General features: G+C 56.9%; 5 protein-coding genes across 5 annotated transcripts; 4 read left to right on the plus strand and 1 right to left on the minus strand.

The window, feature by feature from the left end:
* Positions 1-13: 13 nt before the first annotated feature.
* On the minus strand, positions 14-1,121 carry CH63R_00914 (2OG-Fe(II) oxygenase; the record flags this gene model as incomplete). Its single annotated transcript, XM_018295889.1, has 3 exons — positions 14-650; positions 707-969; positions 1,044-1,121. The coding sequence occupies 3 exons, from the start codon at positions 1,119-1,121 to the stop codon at positions 14-16; spliced, it is 978 nt and encodes a 325-aa protein (XP_018164251.1).
* A 461-nt stretch (positions 1,122-1,582) lies between these two features.
* CH63R_00915 (tRNA (guanine(37)-N1)-methyltransferase) lies at positions 1,583-3,251 on the plus strand (the record flags this gene model as incomplete). Its single annotated transcript, XM_018295890.1, has 5 exons — positions 1,583-1,588; positions 1,655-1,918; positions 1,971-2,208; positions 2,259-2,677; positions 2,733-3,251. 5 exons carry the CDS (start codon positions 1,583-1,585, stop codon positions 3,249-3,251), a joined length of 1,446 nt encoding a protein of 481 aa, XP_018164252.1.
* A 5,396-nt stretch (positions 3,252-8,647) lies between these two features.
* Positions 8,648-9,150, plus strand: CH63R_00916 (uncharacterized protein; the record flags this gene model as incomplete). Its single annotated transcript, XM_018295891.1, has 2 exons — positions 8,648-8,738; positions 9,038-9,150. The coding sequence occupies 2 exons, from the start codon at positions 8,648-8,650 to the stop codon at positions 9,148-9,150; spliced, it is 204 nt and encodes a 67-aa protein (XP_018164253.1).
* Positions 9,151-13,730: 4,580 nt separating this feature from the next.
* Positions 13,731-14,607, plus strand: CH63R_00917 (uncharacterized protein; the record flags this gene model as incomplete). Its single annotated transcript, XM_018295892.1, has 3 exons — positions 13,731-13,891; positions 13,935-14,013; positions 14,284-14,607. 3 exons carry the CDS (start codon positions 13,731-13,733, stop codon positions 14,605-14,607), a joined length of 564 nt encoding a protein of 187 aa, XP_018164254.1.
* A 4,702-nt stretch (positions 14,608-19,309) lies between these two features.
* On the plus strand, positions 19,310-19,585 carry CH63R_00918 (uncharacterized protein; the record flags this gene model as incomplete). Its single annotated transcript, XM_018295893.1, has 1 exon — positions 19,310-19,585. The coding sequence occupies one exon, from the start codon at positions 19,310-19,312 to the stop codon at positions 19,583-19,585; it is 276 nt and encodes a 91-aa protein (XP_018164255.1).
* Positions 19,586-21,741: the final 2,156 nt, after the last annotated feature.

The raw sequence follows: 21,741 nt of genomic DNA on the forward strand, positions 1-21,741 counted from the left end.
CCCTAGGAGAGTTTCATGGTTTTCCCTCGAGCTGGTCTTTGGCGGAAGATACCCGCATTTCCCGCATCGTTTTGTCCCACCGATAGACAGGCCCGGTCCCGACGTTGTAGTTGTAGTAATTTTCAGTTCCGTCCTTCACCATGGCCTTCCTGAACGTGATGTTGATACGCCCGCCGTCTTCCGCGTTCTTCCCGGTCCGCTTAGGTATCGAATGCAACCAGTTGGACTGCGTGCGCCCGCGCATGAGGATCATGTCGCCGCTGGCTAGGGGCAACTTGAGCTGCTTGGGCTGCGGCCCGTGCGGGTTCTGGTCATCCGGGGGAATCGGCTTGTGCTTCATGAGGAAATCCCTCCGCGCGCCGAGGGAGAAGGAAGCGATGGTCGGGTCCGGGCCCAGGAACTTCTCGTCGTCGCTGTGGAACGAGATGCTGTCGTTGCCCGAGGCGTAGTAGTTGACGAGGCAGAAGTTGAACCGGCAGTCCGTCGCGGCCTCGGTCGAGCGGCGAAGGTCGTCGAGACACTTGGGGATCGGCCGGGGCGGGTACCGCTCGTACCGCCTGTCGTCCACCTTGAAGCCGGACCTGACGTCCACGACCGAGCCGTCTTCGTCGAACCGGGCCGTCTCGTCCAGACCGAAGACTGTGGTGTACCTGTGTGCATCCGCGTGAGCTTTTTGCGAAACGACCGCGGGTTGGGAGTGACAAACCTCGGCGTCCGGATATGGGTCTGGTAGCCGCCCCTATTAATGTCGTACTCGACCCGGTAGAACGGCAGCTCGGCACGCAGGAACTCAAACAGGTCTTTGGCGAGGTACGAGGGGACGTACGGCTCAAAGTAGACGAGGTCTAGGTCGGGCTGGTCATTGACGTCCCTCCCCGGACGGGCCGGGAGCGACGAGAGCTCTTTACTGATGCTGGACGGCAGCTCCGAGATGGCGATGGGGTAGCTGGCATGGTTGGAGCGCCGGACCTGGTGTAAGCGGGCTCATGGTTAGTTTAACTCACACGCGAGCGAAAGGGGGGAGGGCAGGAGGGATGCCGTACGACCTCGCCCGGCTCGTCGTGACGCGACTTCTTCACGGATGGCGTGAAAAAGGCGTCCAGGGTTCGCTTTTTAGACATGGTGTGCTGTGAGGCCTTGAACAGCTGATGTGTTGAGTTAGTGTGGGACAAGCTTGGATGAGCCGGGGACCGTTGAGTAATCGCAACGTATGAAGACTAGTTAACTACCATGTGATTAAAGTAGTCGAACTGTCGGACTGCCGCCCTCAAACTCTGCAACAGGGTGTTCACGAGAGGTAAGGATGATTTCGTTCCTCACAAGCCTCATCCGTGTCAAGATGAGAGTTGCAGCTCGAGAGCCCCCCAAGAGAGCCGCCAACCAATCATCGATGACGTTTACACGATGTGGCTTCAGTGACATCACTCTGTGGCGTTCGAGCTCTCAGACGGCGCTAGCCCAACAAACGACGCGTGTGGCGCAGCCTCGTGGGTGCGCCACTTCTAGATCCCTGCCACGCTAAATGGAGTTTTCCTTCAGCCTTGCCCCTCCATGACTGTGCCCGATCACCGACTCTTCAAACATGGCGGTAAGTCAAGACCCCTGTACGACGGCCGTACGTTCTTCTGGAGTATAATTCTGATGGCCCGGGCAGAGCCAAGAATCCGACATGATTAACCTGCGGGCGCCTCTTGCGCGCGCTGCCACCGTTCTGGACCGGTCGCTCTTCTCCAAGAAGCTGGAGCTTGCCGCCGCTACGGTCAAGGACCCACGCAACATCTCCAAGTATCGCAAGCAGCTGGAGAAGTCCAAGGAGCTTCTGAGGCTCGATCGCCTGGACTCTTGCAGGAACGATCCCAAGGCCCCTGGCCTGAAGTGCCTCCTTCTGCGCCCGGGCATCAAAGCCGATGGTGTGTTCGTTCGTTCCCCTAACGCGGGGTTTGGGGTCTGTGACTAACACCGACTTCCAGCGCCGACGACATGGGGCCCCATCTTTCAAGAGGGCGTCAAGACCGGCGAGCTGGACGTTGTACCCTACGACTTGGAACTCGACTATGACTACTGGTCCTATCGTAAGTAGGCCTGAGACGTTCCGGGAGATGAGAGACAGAGCGCTGACCGTCGTCCAAGTTGACGTGATGACATCCATTTTACCGGAGGAGCTCCACGTGGAGATTCCCGTCGGCTTCAACACCGCCGGTCATGTCGGTAGGTTGCAGCATGGCCATTGCTGGAAGTGCATCCACTGACCGCCGCAGCGCATCTCAACCTGAAGGACCCGTACCTCCCGTACAAGAAGATCATCGCCGAGGTCATTCTGGACAAGAACCCCAAGATCCGCACGGTGATCAACAAGATCGACGATGTCGGCAACGAGTCCGTCTTCAGGACGTTCGCGTACGAGGTTCTCTGTGGGCCCGACGACCTGAATGTCGAGGTCAAGGAGAACGACTGCGTCTTCCAATTCGACTACGCCAAGGTGTACTGGAACAGCAAGCTGGAGCCGGAACACACGAGGCTCATCAGCAAGTTCAAGCCCGGCGAGGTCGTTGCCGACGTCATGGCAGGCATCGGACCGTTCGCCGTCCCAGCTGGAAAGAAAGGGGTGTTTGTCTTCGCCAACGACATGAACCCGGAGAGCTACAAGTATCTCACCGCTGCGGTTGAGAGGAACAAGGTGAGTTGCGGGAACATGCCCGAAAGTTGCCCTGCGATGCTAACACACCCGGTAGGTCTCACAATACGTCCGCCCGTACAACATGGACGGCCGCAAGTTCATCCAAGATGCCGTCCACCAGGTCTACGACGCCTCAAGTCGGGGAGAAGGCGCCGTGATCAAGGCCAAGCAGTCCAGGAGCAAGCCTCAGAACCCGGTCCCTGAGCCGAAGCGCATCCCGATCCCGCCGACCATCTCACACTTCGTCATGAACCTACCCGCTTCAGCCTACACGTTCGTCAACCACTACAAAGGCATCTACCGCGGGCACGAGAAGCTCTTTGAGCCGCACACGTCGACCAAACTCCCGATGGTCCACGTGCACTGCTTCGCCCTCAAGAGCGACGACGAAGTGCCGCTGAACGACATCCTCGAACGCCTCCACGCCGAGATCGGCGTCCGGTTCAAGGTCGGAGACGCAGACAAGTACGGAGAGGTGGACATCTACAACGTGCGGGACGTGGCCCCGAAGAAGCGCATGTTCTGCGCCAGCTTCCGCATCCCGCCCGAAGTCGCCTTTGCTGAGGGCAGCTGAGTGAGCAACCGTTCGTTCGGTCTTGGGAGGATGCCGCCTTGCAGCACCGCCTGGTCGAGTCAAGCCATAAGCAGGCACATGGATGCCTGGTTGGTAGCACAATCATTGTTGTGAAACCGTTAGTAGGGCGGGCCGTCAACCCGTATTCTACTCGCGCCATGCCGGAGCGCGGCCCCCCGGCTCACCCAGACCCCTCCAGACCCCGCGCCGCTTTCATTTGCATTTGCAGCCGGTAGTACGGGATGACAAGGTCCGTACGACGGTTTCACCCCTTGGTCCCCCGGCCTCGAGGGCAGGCGAGGAGATTGCCTGACCGGTGGTGGTGCAAGAAGGAGGGGCTGGTTTCGAACCGAGATAACGCAAGGCATCCTGACGAACCCATGACGGGCATCTGGTTGCGTTTGGTCATAAGGTGGAGACAACAGCAGCTGCACCAAGAAGAGAAAAGAAACAACAATAATAACAACGACAACAATGACATGCAGAAGAAGAAGAAGAAGAGGAGGAGCAGGAGCAGGAGGGGCGAGCGGAGCAGATGCCCCCCCCCTGGTTTCGTCTCGGCGGTTCAAGCCATGAACCAAATGATGCCCCAATGGCTGCATTGCATACGCCTGTTCGGACATATATGCAAACATTACCACTTACCCTTTCCATCTGCATATGCGGCTACCACCTCTTTTTGTAATATGTATTCTCTCCCCCCTGCCCACCTGGTGGATTCTGTGGCAGCGGTGGTGGTGGTGTTGAACGCTGGCAAACCCAAGGCAGCCACCATCACCCAACATGTGACACCGCCCGTCTGGCCGGCCGCCCAATCCCAGCCCAGGGGCCGACACGCCGATGTCCTAGACCGAGCCTCACTACATGTCTAATTCTCCTCTGACGTCGTGCGACCCATCCCGCGCTGCCGCGGCGCCCAGCCGAACGTCGGTGTGCGTCCCCCGTCCTGACCACACCCCACGTTCTTCAAGCCCCGGACACAATCCCCTTGGAACGTATGTTTGTGTGTGTATGTTTTGTGCCCCGCCCTCCAGAGGCGCCCGCGTCGCCGCACCATGACATGAAGATGATGACGGACTCGACCTCCTCCTCCGAAGCGGGGCATTGCCAAGCAGACAAGTAGACCAGAGAGAGGGAGAGACAGAGAGCCTAGAACGTAGGACCAGCCCCATGGACCCGAAATGCTCCCATGTTCACATCTGTGGTCCGCCGCCTGCCTCCCCCTAGAGACCCATGCCTCCATCCCTATCCACATCACCGCAGCTGTCAAACCGGTATTGTGCGCGTTGTGTGCGCGTGTGTGCGTGTGGATGTGGACGTGGATGTGGTTGTGTCTCTTGCCAAGATTCACGACAATCTGGAACCCGCAGATCTCCCCTTTTCCCCATCCCTGTCCTCCCGGTCAAGTTTACTTGGTAGGCCTGTCTCGTCGGCCAATTGATCGCTCAGCGGTTTGATGCCATGCCGCCGCCACGCATGTAAGTAAGCAAAAGGGAGGGGGGGAAGAGGAGAGGCGATGGACACCACGACGCGCCATCTCGTCAACCCCCCGAAACATACATCGCCTTGTCGAACATCCATGAGGTCTATGTATGCAATATACACCGACCCATCTGTACACACGCCATGATACCCACCCGTCTACATTGGACTCCCGTCGCCGGCCGCGGCGGATCCCCGCGCCCTCTGCGACGACGTGCGTGCAGCCTCGCCTGTCCGCCCTCTCTTCCCTCTCACGCTCTCGGCGGAACCATTCTTTGGCCCTCGACGATGCATACTCGCACATACACCACCAAGGGGGAGCCGGCGTCTCGTCCCCCTGGGACCCCTCGTATCATGCCGGCGATCCTCCCCCGCCGGTCGAGATACGCCGCGATGCCTATCGACCGTGAATTCCCATCTACCACACCTCCCACCCCCCCTCCTCCCGGCCTGTGTCCATTTCACGTTATCATCATCCGCCCCTCATCCGAATTGCAGAGTTCCTCGTCCATAAAACGCATTCTACATATCGGGTCGCACCTCTGTCATGCACGAACATGGATAGGCACATGGGTGTTTGGTGAGTCAATACTTAGTAGATGGATACGGGGTATTTCGAGAGATAAGGGTGACATTCGGAAGGGGCGGGGGCGGCGTGTACCGGTGTACCTTTAATTTGTAGGCCTACAAGAAGAGGACACTGGATGCGATCCCCGGTTGCGCTATTGATATCCCTTCCGCTTCTGGGCCCTGGGCCAAGGTGGGGAGCCAAGCCAAAGCCAAAGTATGCTGTGCATGCTGCTGTTGTGCTGAAATCCGCGGCTGAGGCTGCTGCTGCTGCTGCCGCTGCTGCTGTACGTCGTCGCAGACACAAAAAACGCATAGAGGAGTTGACCGAGGTCGCAGTGAACCGCCGAGTGCGACTGCTCGCTCAGCTAGTAAGGCGCGCGAGAGAGGCCGGAGACGGGGACAGTCAGAGGGTGTGTAAGTGAATGAGTGAGTGAATGAGTGAGTGAGTGAGTGAGTGAGTGAGCTCGAAACGCCACCTTTCAGCAAACGCGCTTCATCATGCTCTGCCATGCATCGCCATGCATCGCCATGCATCGCCATGCGCCGCGGCGATATGCAGACATACGCCATACGCCAGCAAGGTACTTACACCCCCTTCTCATCCTTTGTCATTTTCAAGGCTCACACACACACACACACACACACACACACACACACATACACACACACACACATACACACACATACACACACGCCGGAGCTGCAGTGTACCAGTGACACAGCCAAACGACTGACTATCCAGGCTGGGCTTCTCTATCCTTCTTTTCTTTTTTCCCCCATCCATCTTATCTTCCTATTCTACTGACCCGATGCCAGGAGGCAATCCGTCGTCACCATCCGGGTCGTGATTGATCAATGAGATAGACACCTATCCTCTCCTCTCCCCTTTCCCCCCTCCTCTCGATGCCTAAATCCCGGCTTCGATCGCGGTGGGAGAGCCCGGCTACGAGAAAAAAAAAGGGGGGGGGGGGGGGGGGGGGGGGGAGAAAAATCCCCGAGAGCTGTCTAGCCGATGCTGATCTGCTACCCCCTCCAGGGCACGTCATCTTCCAGGGTACCGCAATCCAACTCGGATTGCGCGTTGTAGATCAGCCCTGTGGGAGTGTTGATCACACGTGCAAATGGGGCGTGTTCTGTCAACCGCTGAGCTATCTAAGTCAACCGCAACCCGAAATCATCTCCTCCTCCATCTCCAGAACCGTCGACAATCTCCTGATTCGACCCCCGTTTTCTCATGGGTAACTAACCAATCGACCGAGAGAGAGAGAGAGAGAGAGAGAAGAAAACGCCTTCCAGGTAAGCCAAGGACGCCGTCTTCGTCACTCGTCGAGGGGGTCCGGTTCCTGAGCTCAAACTAAGGACGGCCTACGCCCCGCCGGCTCGAGGTACAAGGCGCGACACGACGCCAAAAGTCTAGAAAGAAAGAACAGGAAGGGATTCAATGGGGGGCGGGAGGGGAAGCCACAAAAAAATAAGTAATAAATAAAGACAAAAACAATAACAAATCGAGATGACTGACTCTCTCTCCTGGATGTTCCTGATCGAACTCGGTTTGGATGGCTCGGATGGCCTGCTAGCCGTGTGCAACCAACGGGCCAAAGACCCGTACGTACAGGAACCAACGTTCGCGGCCACACCCCTCCCCCCCCCCCCCCTTTCCCCTCCTCCTTCAACATGTGGAGAGAAAAAAAAGATAACATCAAGAAGGAAAAGAAGAACGAGAAAAAGTAAAGCCGACAAGGAAAATACACGAGAAAAAAAAACGGGGGCTTATGCACCTCTTCCCCCCGTCTACTGTATAGTTGGGCCGCCGTACCACCGTAAAAAACCCCGTCCAAGACGACGAGAGGCTCCGCAAACGGGGGGGGGAGGGGCCCAAGAGGCGCTACTATGTATTTTCACGAGCGTCTGTCTAGTGAAGGCGGCGGCGTTTCTTCCTCTCCATAGGCGGCCGGGAATCACCTTCGGAGACTATTCTGTCCCATCACCTCACTCTCTCGAACGATGGCGCCCTCGTCCAGCCAGCCCCCTCCCCCCCTCCGGCTGGTCGCCGCGGCGGGAGTGGGTGTAAGTCGTCAGGAGAAAACAGGAGGCACACGGCGGTTCCTCTTCTGGGGTGGGTGATTGCTGCAAATGGCATATTATTCCGGCACCGGACGCGCAATCAACACGCCTCCTGCGCCGTTCCACCTTTCGGAACTCCTCCGGTGCGCACGGCGGCGGCCCCGGCGGCGACGGTGGTGGTGGTGGGGGTTGTTAGCGCATCAGTGTTGAGTGGGTGGTGATGGATCTTTCGATAGGACGTTCTAGGCCCTCCCCCCCCCCCCCCTCCCCCTCCTAGGCTCGCATAACCCAAAACATCCCGACCTCTCGTTTGTTTTCACTCAACCTCCGAGATGTGAAGCAGAAGGAAGCATCCGCCTCAGCGTCAGCATCAGCATCAGACACGACGACGGGCCTGGCCGCCTCTTCTCCCTCCCCACCTATTGCGCTGCGCTTCTTCTTCTCGGCGTGTCATCTCGAGACGATACTAACGACTTGATGCCGGACAATCGGCGACGAGATGATGAGAGAAGAGGGGGGTGGTGATGAAGAAAAGTCGGCGGGATGAAAGAATCCCGTCTGTTTTGAGCCCGCCCCCCCCCCCCCCCTCTTCCATCACTTCACCTCATCTCTCGCTCCCCCGGTTCGCCTCCCCCCGGTTCCCCGGTGTAAGCGCTACCCATCATCGTCTGTTGCAGTCGCAATGTTCCCTGCCCGCGCTGCGGAGAAATAAAATAAAATAAGATCAAAAAGAAAAACAAAAGGCACACACACACCATACCATTGCTCATCGCATCTTTTTTGCGCAACCACGTACATCGTGCGGATACTGTAACCTAGCCACGTCCGGCCCCCCCCTCGACCTTTTACACCATTTGCCCTTGGGCGAGGGGGAATACAAGTACAAACCCCTACTTAGGCTCCCGATCTCCCGGGCTTCCGGCCGCCCGGCCATACCTGGCCAGCCCTGGCCAGCCCTGGTGCAATAACCGGCGAAATAGGATAGGAAAAAGGAGGGGGGGGGGGGTTGGAGACATCGAAAGCTTCTCTTGGCTGATCCCGTCGCAGGAAACTTTGTTCGGCACGCTTGACGCCTTCAAAATGCTTCAATCGAGAAAGCAAAGCCAGCCTGGGACTCCCCCCCCCACCCCCGATTGCGAGTTCACATCTCGTTCGGCGCGGCAGTCAAAGAAATTATCGGCAGCGCCCATGATATGCCCCTTGACACCACAGCCCAAGTTCGAAACCTGCGCAGTGTCGAGGTGTGACGGCTGTCCAAGGCCAGAGGGGGGAGGGGGACCATGGTGTCGGCTTCTGCCGCCTTGCCTTCTCGTGATTGTCGTCTCTGGTCGGGCCTCGTTCGCGAGAGCGACTCTGCCGGCGGCGGGCTTCGTAAGTTTGTAAGTGTACACAGTACAGTATCTGCGCTCCTCTGCAGCCATCGCCAAGGGGTCTGTGAGACAGAGACAGAGGTCCCCCCCCCCCCCCGAGAAGACCCCGCGGGGAAGACTCCGCGGAGAAGCTTCTTGTTAATATGCGCAGAGTTTCGCAGCCCACTCTGCATGTCTGTGGTTTAAGTCGAGGGCTCGAGAGAGTGAGGGGGAAGGAGAGAGAGAGAGAGAGAGATATTCCAGATTAGCCTCATCCAAGAGACAAACAAAGCTTCCCCCCTTCCCCGCGCCCTTTTGCAGCCCCGGGGCCCTTCCTGGTTCGAACCCCGCACAAAAATGTCAACACAGGGCAGACCCTGCCGTTGCTGACCCTCTTGTCTCACTGGGGGGCCCCGGAAACCATGGACAAGTAAAATCTGTCTCCCCCCCTCGAAGGAGCTCAAACAGCACGCGGACTGCATAGCATAGCAGCCCTCCAATACGATACAATGTCTGAGGGGGCGGGGGGGTGAGATAGACACGCATCGATCTCGACATTCGCTCGGACTTCAGAGCTCGGGGCGTGCGATTGGTAAGAAAACAAACATCGCATAGCCGCCGACGAGAGAGAGAGAGAGAGAGAGAGAGAAAGAAAGAATGAGACGAGCATAACCTGGGGGCGTCGTCGATTGGCCTGCGAGGACGGCGCACAGCCCGAGGGGTTGCGTTCCAGGTTTTGGATCGCCCCAGCTCCAGACCACACACCACACAGACAAGAGTACATACAGGTATACAGGTAGTAGATCGAAGCTGAGAAGGCGGGGAAAGGCATATCGGCGTTCCGGTCGAGCTCAGACGTACTCGTGTACTCACTCATTCGGGCGGTGCAGTCTCTTGTTTGATGGCTAATCGTACTGTTTCCCGTACGTACGTACGTCGAGATACTACGCCCGGCAATTGCCGAAACCACGGGAACAGTCGGCTATGGTTGGTGTCTTCCGCAGGGCCGTCGACGTCGACATCGACATTGACGGTGACGGTGATGGTGCCGTTGCAACATCCGGCCGTCATTCCGTCTCATGCCGTGCAAAAAAAGCCTGGCATCGCTCCGCCTGCTACGGCTCTGGGCTGCCGAGTCTCGGTCGGCCCAGCGGCTTTTCCCAAGACCGCTCTCCGCGCTGACGATTCCCTCGGCACGGGATCATTGGTGGCTCACGCCTTCAAAAGCTCCTCCTCTGATATCATTTCAATACAATACTCCTTGCTGATAACCGGCCGCAAACGTAACGTGCCGTGCCTGGCTGGCCAAAGCAGCACATCCCATGTATCGCACTGCACAGCTGGCATGGCGTGATTTTTTTTCTTTCTTTGTTTCCCCCCCTTCCACATCTCGGGCCCGCAAAAAAAGCCAGCTGATATATATCCCGACATCGTGACGTGCGCCCGGTTGCAAACGCGGGACGGACGCCCAAGACATCGTGAAGCCGACGCTGCTTAGACACCGACGAGCTTTGAACTAGGCCTGGGTTGACGGAGCGGGTCCGGTCCCTCCCGTTTCGTCCCAGAGGGGCGCGCGCGCGCAGTGACGACGTCCTCATAACCCGGATGTGCGGCATGGGGACGCGGTCGGCCGTCGTCGTCGTCGTCAGCAGAGAGAGGGAGGGTAGGGCGCCATGCTTGGTCAATAGGCGACCGCCAGACATTCTCTATACTATGAATACAAGTCTGTGATATCGGGTTGCCGGGTGGGACTGCTACGGGGGCTCAACTTGCAGGTTTGCAACCGGGGAACGGGCGGGAATGCAGATCGTCTCCATAGGTACTCGAAGCAATCCCAAGGGGGGGTTGGGATGGGATGGGATGGAATGGATACCTGGCGGAGCAAGCTTGCAGTATCTCGCCGAGAAGTCGACTTTCCAACGACGCCCGTTGTGGCCCCAAACATGTCGTTTGTAGGGTACTAGTGGCAGATGGCTTCGGAAAGATTCGAGATCGTCGTTGATAACGCGATTGATAGATAGATACCCTTGCTTGCCTTGGGGGGGGAGTTCCAGGTTGCAACACATGTCTGCGGACGGAGTTGCCGCAGGGCTGTGGCGCCTAGTCTGTCTGTCACTCTCCCGGACGTGTTGCTGAAAGCGAGAGAGACAACAAGGCTCTTTTGGTGGGTGGGGGGGGGGGAGGTGACTTTATCGACTCGAGCACGTAAGAAGCCAAGTATCGCCTAATGTTAACTTTGAGCTGCCCGATATGATTGCTTGCAGATTTGGAAACCCAGCAATAGGCTGTCGGGAAAGGCCACGAGTGTCGGCTTTCAGAAGCGAGGCGAATGTTGTGCCGACTCTCGAAGACGGGAGCGGAAGTCCGTTACCGCCACGGCGACAACAATGTATCGACCCATGATACTGACCTCGTCAACTATATAAATGGAACTGACGAAAGGTGGCGTTCCTGTTCGTGTTCAACGGCGACCAAAAAAAAAAAAAAAAAAACCACCATCGTCGGTGTTTATGGCCCTTCATTGGACGCGCCACGGTAAACCTGGGCGAGACGAGGCAGCAGCGGGGGGGAGTGGGGGGCATTCCACACACTGAAAAAGATACCGTCGCAAACTCGTCGGTTCTGGGTGCAAGACCACAAGAGACATGGGGGTTATCGCAGGTGTGTGGCATCCAAGTCTGCGTGTTGGACCGGGATTCTCTGCGATGTGGGTGGCATCTGGCAAGCCGTCAGCTTGGTAAAGCCGCATCGAAAGTGCCTCAATGTGATCAGTCACAATATAGAAGACTTGCGATCTCTGGGATTTGAGCCCCGGCCCTGGCCCTGGCCACCCTCCTTGGGGGATGGGGACCGCTGTGGTCAAACAACCGCAACTGGTTGGCGAAGGTGTGCATGGCGCCTAGCTAGCGAGCAGCATTAGTTCCTGACCTTGGCCGTCGCTGCCAGGGAACAGATATATGTACGAACGTCTTTCGGCTCCCTGTTTTGAACGAAAAGCTCCGATAACGATGATGCCGTCGGAGTTCCTCCGATTCCGCACTAGTACGTCCGGTGTGTGACGTTGATAGGTCGACAGGCACAGTAAGCGATGGGTGAGTGAGTGACACGAGGGCGGCGCTTCTTTTTCTGCAGCAGCCCCCTTCCCGGATGACAGCCCGACGATGGTGTCGAGAGAATCAAGTAAACAAAAGAAGATGACGAAGATGATGATGAAGAAGAAGCAGAAGCAGAAGCAACGGCTTACTATGAAAGAGCTGATTCGCGGGCACGGTACTTGGCATTGGGGGAATATCAGATATCCAGAAGGCGTATGTTTGTGGAACCGTGAGTGGCCTGTCTGCATACGTAATTCCTGTCCGGCTTGTCAATCGCGTTGTAAGTACGACGTAATATCGCGACAGTGCCAACGTCAAAATCGTCAACTCTTGGCTAGGTCCAGATCCCATCGACGTGCTCGGCCATCCTTCTTCCCCGCGACTCCTGTTGCTCTTTTCAGAGCCGCAAGTTGCAAGAGCATTCGGTTTGACTTTGGCGGGACCGTCCTGTCGCCATCAAGCGGATGATAACCCCTTTGCCACAGCCCACCCAGCATCAGTTTTTACTTTGGGGTTTCTTCTTTCCTTTGGAGGGGGAGCTCGGACGAAGTTTGGACTCTTTCCCGGTTCCGGGCCACTGAAATGCGTTGAGGCATTATGCTAGAGAAACTCGACCGAGTTGCTGCGTCGATCAGGGTCCCGATTTCCCGCATGCCGCACACCAAAGTAGAGAGAGAGGGAGAGAGAGAGAGAGAGTTTCGACGAAGCAAACTCAGTTACCAGGGCGGCGTGGTAGTGGAGATTCGGGCCCCATTCTTATCCAATCTTCACCTGCACAACGGCCGCGCCCGGACAGATGGGGCGGGAGACTTGGAGCGACGGCGCGGGCCACGGCGCCCCCGGATGGCACGAAAGAGGCATGCTGTACGCGCCCGGGCCCTCAATCTAGTTCCGGTTCGCTCGTGTCTGACGACCTACCAGAGGGAGCGAGTACACTGGATGGCGTCGAGTTACTGGAAAGTGCTCAAAGCTCTGGTCTCTAGAACGAAAGCCGGTGCTGTTGGGCCAGGAGAGGGGAGACATCGGCCGCAGGGTTGACGGCCTATCGGACGGGTAGCGCTGAGACGTGTGTTGGACGAAGAATGACTGGCAGTCAGTCGGTCGTACGGCATGGCCCGTTGACTTGTCCATGTTAGCCGGCACATCCAGGGAAACGGAGGCCATGCCATCCTGCCCCTGATATCTTGCAGCCGTCGGTTGTCTTTGCCCTTGTCTTGTCTCTTCGGCGCGTCTACGATGTACCCAGTCGCCACACTGTAAATGCCGTGGACGAAAGGGCCGACTGACTCTCTCTCTCTCTCTCTCTCCCTCCATGATAGATAAGTCCAGAGTAAAAGTGAGTGAGTGAGTGGGGGATGCCCACCTCCTTTGTTGGGCAGGTTTGGAGAGGTCTTGTTTCCCACCGGGGCCATCACAGTCCCCTTTGAGCAGCACGCTCGCTAGGAGTTGTTAGTGTGGCTTGCGTCCAACTGAAAGGTAAAAAGTCGCACGCATGGCTTGGACTGCCCGGCGCTGTCACTGGCTGGACGGGGCTGATGCGGTGGCAGGGCGAGATAATGGCGTCGTTTTGGATGTGGGAGGGGGGAGGGGGCTGATTAGCCATCCGCCAAACATGCGGAATGACTGGCTGGCTCATTAGTCGATGCACAGGTCGGTCACGTAACGAGCGTGAAATGGCCGGGTTTCCCAGGTCGTACAGCAGCAGTCGATGGTGGTGAACTGTCCGCAGAGGTACGGGGTCGTCAAAAGTTGCGCGCTTGAGTAAGAGAAAAGCCTTGTTGCGTTACAGCCATGCGGCGAAGGTGGAGTGCCGCGAACTCTGCCCCCCCTTCGCCGCGTCGACTTGCAGCGTTACTTCGTCCCTTCAGATGCACGTCTGGGGGGGGGGGGGAGGCCATGAACGAGGCACGGTTTGAAACATGGTGCATCGATTGGACGACTCCAAGCGGGCGGCGAGCCGCGAAGGAGACAGGGCACTTCATGGCATGGTAGACCATGGCAGGACAGCGACGAGACAGGAACTGGGCAATGTGGCTCTCGCTCCTAGCCAAGCCAAGCCGAACCAGCTACGTCCGGATATGTAAGTCAGGTTAACTATAGACGGTCGTTGCTTCTTCCTGTAGGGTTGTGGAGAGGGACAAGAACCGCCCGGGTTTGATGCGCGAGACAAGCAAACACCATGGACTGGCCTCTGCGCCAAAGGTTCGTGTCTGGTCGAACGGGCAATGCCCAGACTCTGGGGTGTGGAGATGCTTCAGATGGCGGAGGGAAGAAACCGGGGAGAACCGGAGAGGACGACTGTCGGACGAAGTCGGGTCGGGCGTGGATGTAGAGAGAGAGAGAGAGAGAGACAGAGAGAGAGGACAAGAACGAGAAGAACCCCCCCCCCCCCCCTCCGATGTTGGAATGTGTGGCAATTCGCAATACCTTTGCTAGATGGCGCATTGGCTGCGCTGCTCTCCGTACACGTAGGTGCAGATGGCAGGTTTCAGTGCATTCACACACTTCAGCCCGCGCCCGCGCGCACCCTCACGTATCACGGGCATAGGAAACCCAGCCGACTGGACGGACAGCGATCCCAGGTTGCGTGGTTCCCTCTTCTCTTGTCATGTCACCTTGTATACAGGTAGAGGTAGCAGCGCAGCACCCTCACGCTGTCTGCTCGGACGGGGAGAGCGTGGTCTAGACCTGCTCGACCGTCGCAGTCGGCATCTCGACACCCTGTTGGCCAGCAGCGTCCCCTGCTCTGCCGTGGCCGACCCCCGGCGTCCGTTTCCCTGGGCCGATCTTGGATAAGTAAGTTACGGGCGATCGATACGCAGAAAGGGAAGGGCGGCGGGAGTTCGTTCAATGGGAGACAGCTGCTCAAACAATTCTTGGTCCATGTTGACATGGTAAAACTTGCCATCAACAGCGGGTGCCATTCATTCCGGGAGAAGGCCAATCCTGGTGCGCGACACACCGGGAGAAAGAGAATGGCGGGGGGCGAGGAAGAGTCCGTCATCATCCATGCATGCATGCATGGCCTCTGCTGCTCTGCGCGAAGATCGACACCTCCGGCGGGTTGCGACACCAAGTACAGAGTAGGTACTCTGGTGAACAACGCTTCCGGGTCGATAAGAGAGAGAGAGAGAGAGAGAGAGAGAGTTGGTTGTCCAAGACAGAAGCCCACCCTGTGAGTCGGACGGGTGGGCGAGTTGCGGTGCGGCGGCTTCGCTTCACATCGCAGCAATGAGTCCCGGGCACCCAATGCCAGCCTCGTTTCGGGGCGCCGAGTCGCACCGCCGCGTCGTGCAACACTGGCGATGAAGACTCGCTCGCCTCGTGGACCACCTTAGCTCTCTCCACAGCCGTACTACAGTAGTAGAGGGGACGTCTGGGTAAGGGTAGACAGGCAGGCAGGCAGGCAGGCAGGCAGGCAGGCAGGCAGGCAGGCAGGCAGGCAGGCAGGCAGGCAGGCAGATCTTGGAGCTGCTGTCAACCAGGACTTGTTATCCACGGGGAAATCCATGCCCCTCCAGAGCCAAGCAAGTCAATCACTTCAACCCTCCCCCGTCTTCCCCATGGAGGACCAGTTTGCGGACACCCAGTCCCATAAACTGTATCGAAACGGCTGTGTTCCCATTCGCCCGTCGACGTATCCTCCGAATGCGTCAAACGCATTCAATCGACAGAGCCTCCGTGGCCACAACAGTGACACGCGAGATGCCACGACAAGAATAGCCTGCGTTTCATGAGACATCTCTCTGAACCTTACCTCTGCCGAGGTCGGCGTGGTTCGGGTCAGGACAGCATTGACCGCAATGACCATGTCTTTGGCACCCATCGCCTTGTCCCTCTCTCTCTCTCTCTCTCTCTCTCTCTCTCACTCACACCCTCCCCGCGTCGTGCCCGCTGTTTCTGACCAGCCCACGCCTTGCGTGCATTGCATGCTCCTCCCAGGCTCCGGGTGAAGAGTCGATAGCAACTGGCCAAGTTAACTTTGCGTATATCCCCCAGAGTGTTCGCCCACTCGTGCCCGGGTCCTGCCAACCCGTATGACACATACTTGCTGCGCACATGAGCGCAGGCTTTGGCGACAACCAGGCGAGGCCGACCTTGGCTGCGAATGGTTGTTTGCGAGGATCCAACACAACCACAAAACATAAGACCGAGAGGCTACTGTTATAGACCCTCGAGATCTACGTCGATCGATAGACCACGAGCAACGGGGGTACGGACCTTGAACCATATCGAGTCGACGTTTGGTGTTACTCGAAGCCTCAATCTAATCTGCCTAGGGATGCGCCTGCTAGCGCAAACACTGTGCTCCCGCCCACTGCGGCTGCTCAGCTCCAGGTCCAGGTACTGGATTCGCGTAGCAGACACGGCTGTGTGCACCAGGCATCGCTTATAGTGGCCAAAAAAAGAAGAAAAAAACCACATACTGCGTTTCTACAGAAACCTTGCAATGTCTTCAGTTGTTGGACAAGACACTCATACTGTGGCTTTTCATTTATTTACCGTAGGGGTTTTCACCCTCCATCCTTCATGGTACTGGATGTACTTGTGCGATCTCATGAGGCACCGACCGCCTTGCCAACGTATCTCGGTGGCTAAAAACACAAGAGAATACAGCAACAGTTAGCAGTTAGTTGCAGCTCTCTATCGCATTAGATCATGTCGATTGGTGTGGGTGCGCTCGTGTAACCGCGTACTCGAAGAGGCTGGAGAGCATTGTTGCCCACCATCATCCGCAGACAACGGTTTGGATGTGACGCTGGGCGGTACATCACATCACCACTTGCACCACCACAAGAGTACATCATACACAACGGTCGCCGACGCCCAGACGCGAACGGAACATGTCGGAACCAACCCTTGTGCGACTCGGTTCTGCTGGAGAGGACTATCTGATGGTTCGTTTTGAGTTACATCGATGCAGCATCCACGGTTTCTGACGACAGAGTTTGGCTGATGTTTGCAAAACTCACTGTGACGCTTGCTTTTGCAGTACTTCAGACGCTTGGAGCTGTTATGTAGTAGCGCAGCTGGCGCATTGGACCCTTGAATTGCCATCATGGAGACTTGGCGGGACCCGTCCTCAACAGAATGTCGATCGATTCTGACGTCCGGAAAGGTAAAGCTCGGAGCTTGCTGCTCAAAGCTGGCGACCTTGTGTGTCATTGAGTCCAATAGCCGTCCGATACTGCCGAGTTCAAATCAGCGGTCAGGGCTTAGCCAAGCTGGTACAGGCGATAGGTGTATCGAGCGAGTTGATTCGACGCGAAAAGATTATGCCACCGGCTGGGAAGAGCCAGGCTTGCCAGTCGGCAGAACTAGCATCGCGGCTATTAGAATGCAGACCCAACAGCCCACATTGGATTTGTGTTTCTTTCGCTGTAGGACTTGAAGCTGGGACCGTAGTGGAGGGAGGGTGAAGCGCGGAATCGGCCATCGAGACACACAGGAAGGCAAGGGCATCGAGATATAGAACGGATCATCAAGGCGGAACTTGGAGATGACCGAGCTCAAAGACGAGTGCAAGGTGATTTCAAAATCCCATGACGCGGCTGTTGCCACTGGAAGACAATACCATGGTTTGCCTCATTGATGGCGCGTTCTCCGGTACCAGTAACGGGAGGAATGTTGACAGAGGCCACCAAACTGCCGAAGGCCTCCCGTAGTCACGAGGCCTTGGATGGAATCGTCGTGGGGGAGCGAGCGTAGGGAGTCGGGAGTCGGCTGGGCTGGCAGTGCACAGCATGGTACAACCAAGTGAGCGATGTTGGTCGAGGTGAAGGGGGAAGACCAGGGCTCTGCTTTGATGGTAACGTTTCCGGAGGGAAAACGGCTCGTGGCATGTCGTCGGAATCTGTTGCAGACGCGGGCTTAGGTACTGTCGAGATGCAGCGAGGCTCGCCCGCACTCTACCTGTTCCCTATCGTTGGTTGCTGCCCTCTTCTTTGCGAGGGTCCTTCCGATGTCGTGACCATCTGCTATTCCATGAACGCCGCTTTGGGGGAAATGCTAGGTGGTATAATTGTTAGCGAGGCACTGGCCACTCTACAACAAACCAAGTCTATGGCGCGCTATTGTGCAGCGACGAGTGACAAGTCCGTCGACCCGGGGAAAGGTTCCGGTCATGCGCAAGGCTCAAGTGATCTTGTGGGGCGAGCTGTCGCGACCAGGACCCACAATGGAATCGTCGGCGAAACTATGGGGCGGATGGACTGGCAACGCCTCGCAACACGCCCCTGTCCTTCGGCCTGTCATTTGCTGATTACATACCTACCTATCCGTACCTTAGGTACCAAGGTGCGGAGCACTGTGCGCCTTACAATCCACAGCAGGCAAGGAGCAGGACCTGCAAGACACAAGAGCAGGAAGGAGCAGGAGAGGAAGCCCTGATACGTCGCCTCCTTGCGTTACGGTATTGACGTCCAGTGTGGCCCCTCAAACCAACTTCCAAACACAACGTCAACCTTTGAGCCGAGTCGCCCACGTCGGCTGCCAATCGTCCATCCATTATAATACCAACACCAAGCGCCCTTGGCCAATAATCCAAGACCGATGCCAACCAACAACGCGGTTCACCATCATCTGGACTATCCGATGGCATCAGCACGAAACCCCCCGGCTCGCGCATTCAAGCAAAAAGAAATGGAGAGGGAAGAAAAAAACCCTGCGCCAGGCCTTAAAGTGAAGGGAGAGGAAGCACCACAAGCGCACGCTATTTTTGATACTAGCGCACCCAGACAAACCAGAGACCCTTGATCTCATCCGCACCACGCTTGACAAGTCGACATCAGCTCTTGGCCTTCTGAAATTTACTGCCTTTTCCTCCCTGCTCACCACCCACCCGCCGTCCCATCCATTCCAAGCCTGTCTTGGAACCCCATGCTGACCCAGACGGTCCTTCGGCCTGAGCGGCCATGCCGTCGAGCAGACTGACGGCCTGGAGTCTGCTCCCAGTGCCGGCACGGGCCAAGACGAAGGGGTTCGTCGGCACACAGCACCACGATCCAAGGGCGAGACATGAAAGCACTGGCGGAAGTGCTCCCGCCATCTGAAAGGCCTCGCTCGACTATGACGGCGGGGACCGTCTTAGTGGGCATGGCAACACAACGTGGAAGTTGGCCGGGGGGTGGGGAGAGCGAGACTAAGAAGAAAAAAAGAAGAAAAAAAGAGAAAAATCTTTCTCTTCTCTCAACTCTCCATCTGGCCTCCGTGCCCATTGCTGGGATCTTGCCGACAACCCCTGCCACCGGGACCAGCTTGTCGCCTCGCCAATTTCGAGCGTACCGGGAAAACGGGCAACAGCCTAGCATGCCCTGGGGGCCTGGGCTGAATCGGATTGGGGCTGGGAATTGCCAATTGGCGCTGCCCGAACCCTCAGACATTGAGGCGTCAGACCAACCGTGGATCACAACTTGGTCCGGGTCACCGGGTACTGACAAAGCCCATCTCAGACTCTCAGCGCATGCCATACAGCCCACAGCAGAAGATGCTGCCAACCATGATCCTTTCGACCCGCCTCCCCGGCTCGATCTTGGACAAGAAGGGCCAACCGTCGGAGAAGACGGCCGTCTTTTGCGGTTGCTCTTGTCCCATGCGCAAACCAGACTTGTGCGTCGCGCTCTTGATTTTTATTTGGAACCGGTTGTACAGACAGGCCCGGCATGGGTTGGATCAAAACGACGACAAACGTCCCCACGTTGACGTCTTCGTGTCAGGAACGCGGGCCCAGACGAGCGGCCCTATTCGGCCAAAGATCAGAGATCAGAAGACGTGAAGATCACCATCGTGGACTATGATCCGTTGGCCATCATTCCTCGGCTTATTTCCAGGTACATGGCGGCAGTTGGTTGGGTATGCATCATCATCTCGCCACCCGGATTCGAGAATGGGTTGTGCCGTCACATTCTGTTACAACTACCTGTTCATGATCACGCCTCTTCGTCCAATGTGTCGCGCGGCATTCCGGGGAATGGATTGCGACCTCCACTTCCCCAGAACGCCTCACCGCACGCCTCTCACGTGCGCCTCGATTTGGGGTAATGAAATACAGTGCGTCGCACCGGCGTCTCGCACACTCAGATCCTCTCTCGCTCATTGTTTCGGGGATCGCCAGCAGACGGCTGTCTTGGCCGTCTCTCGAGCTTTTTGACTGATGCAGTTTTCCTTGGCTCAACCTCCCTCAAGGTGTCTCTGGCCGCGCTTAGCCCCGGATCATCCTAGAGGTCTCTTGTTTACCAATGTCGGTCCGTGCTTGGGATGGCTCCGTTTCGTGGAGAAGAAACGCATCACGTCTCTCTCGTTGCGAATTCCTTCCTCGTGGCCACTGGCCATGGGCACTACACTGAGTGCGAAAGAATGCGCCGCCTCGCCGTTGTCTGTCTTGCTCGTCTTCATTTTGGCCTGCCTGGGTGCGGACAGACAGGCAAATCACGGCCAGAACGCATATAGCAACCATACGGATTTATAGAGTACATATGATGTATGCTGCTCCCTCCAAGACATCCACCCCCCTCTCAAATGATTGCATGTCGGTAGAGAAGCTCGGACAAATAGTATCGAGGTATGTAGGTACCGGTGTACCTGTCGCCCGCTCCCACTCTTTAACGTCTGCATCACGAATAGACTATGTGCTCTCCCTCGAGTTCATCGCCCTCCCCTGATTCGGTAGACACTATTTGTGCATTCCCACTGGGCACCCCAGTTTGTCGGTCTGGCTGCAAGCTGCCACACTTGCATGCTGGGTGCGTGCATTGGGCTTGCAGGTCTGATAAACGCTTGCGCAGCGCATCGCAGCATAGCGTCTCGTCGCGTTGCGTTGCGTTGCGTTGCGTTGCGTTGCGTTGTGTCGAGCTACTAGTACTGCCTACCTTACACACTCCTCCTCCTCCTACCAGGGTCACCACTCTTTTGTACACATCACACGTCTTTTTTTCCTGCTATCACCCACTCTCTTTTGATCCTTGGCTCATCACCTACTTCCCTTACACAGAGCTGACTGTCTTGTCTGTATGATATCCGCCCTTCTCTTGCTTTGGCTTGGTATGATTCTTCAAACGCGCTCTCTCTCTCTCTCTCTCTCTCGGTGCCTGGTGCCAGCTGCCACTTAGACAATGCAGCTGGTAGAGTACGTACCGCGACAGATGCGTCCGTACGTAAGGAAGTGCCTTGTACCCGAAGTACTCTCTCTGTATCTTGTGGTGTACCGGGCCATGGCAAAGTACTTTTTCGCATCACGACTGCACCGCACAATCACTTGCTGCTGCTGCTGCTGCTGCCGGTGCTGTCTCCTCCTCACCATCCCAGTTCATGATCCACCACGACGTCCCCCGTCTCCCACATCTCCCACATCGTACAGTCGTCCATCCCCAGAACATCTCCAGTGCTTCCAGTTCGCTCACTACTCCCAGACTCACTCAGATTAGCAGTGCCGACTAAGGTCCGTTCCAAGGCCAAAGTCCAGAATCGCCTCTTCCTTCACGTCCCGGTTGCTCCCTTTCTCCTTCCCCATCTCCCGAAGCTGGGCCAATCCTTGCTTGTCTTCTCCACACAATCTTGAAGGCCACCCCCGGTTCCCCCCTTCAACTCAACTCAACTCCTTACCCACCATGATCCTTGCTTGCACTATCCAGAGACCTTTCCCGAATAATGAGACGCAAAGGCAAAAGATTAATTTTTTGAAGGAAAAAAAGAAGAATAAAAGACCGAGTCTCCTACGCGCACCCCCATTAGGTGTCGTATCCCACACCCCTAGGCTTCACTTTCACTCGCTCGCTGTCTCTGTCTCTGTCTCTGTCCCTCCGTTCTACCCATTCTCCCCTCTTTCCCCCCTCTCTCCCTCTCCCTCTCCCTCGCTCTCTCTCTTTCTCTCGCTCTACAGGTACTTATTCGTACACATTTCGTAGGTACTTCGTACACGTACCCTTTCTGTGT

This window comes from Colletotrichum higginsianum, chromosome 1 (assembly GCF_001672515.1).
Source record: "Colletotrichum higginsianum IMI 349063 chromosome 1, whole genome shotgun sequence".
In the NCBI taxonomy this organism is placed as follows: Eukaryota; Fungi; Ascomycota; class Sordariomycetes; order Glomerellales; family Glomerellaceae; genus Colletotrichum; species Colletotrichum higginsianum.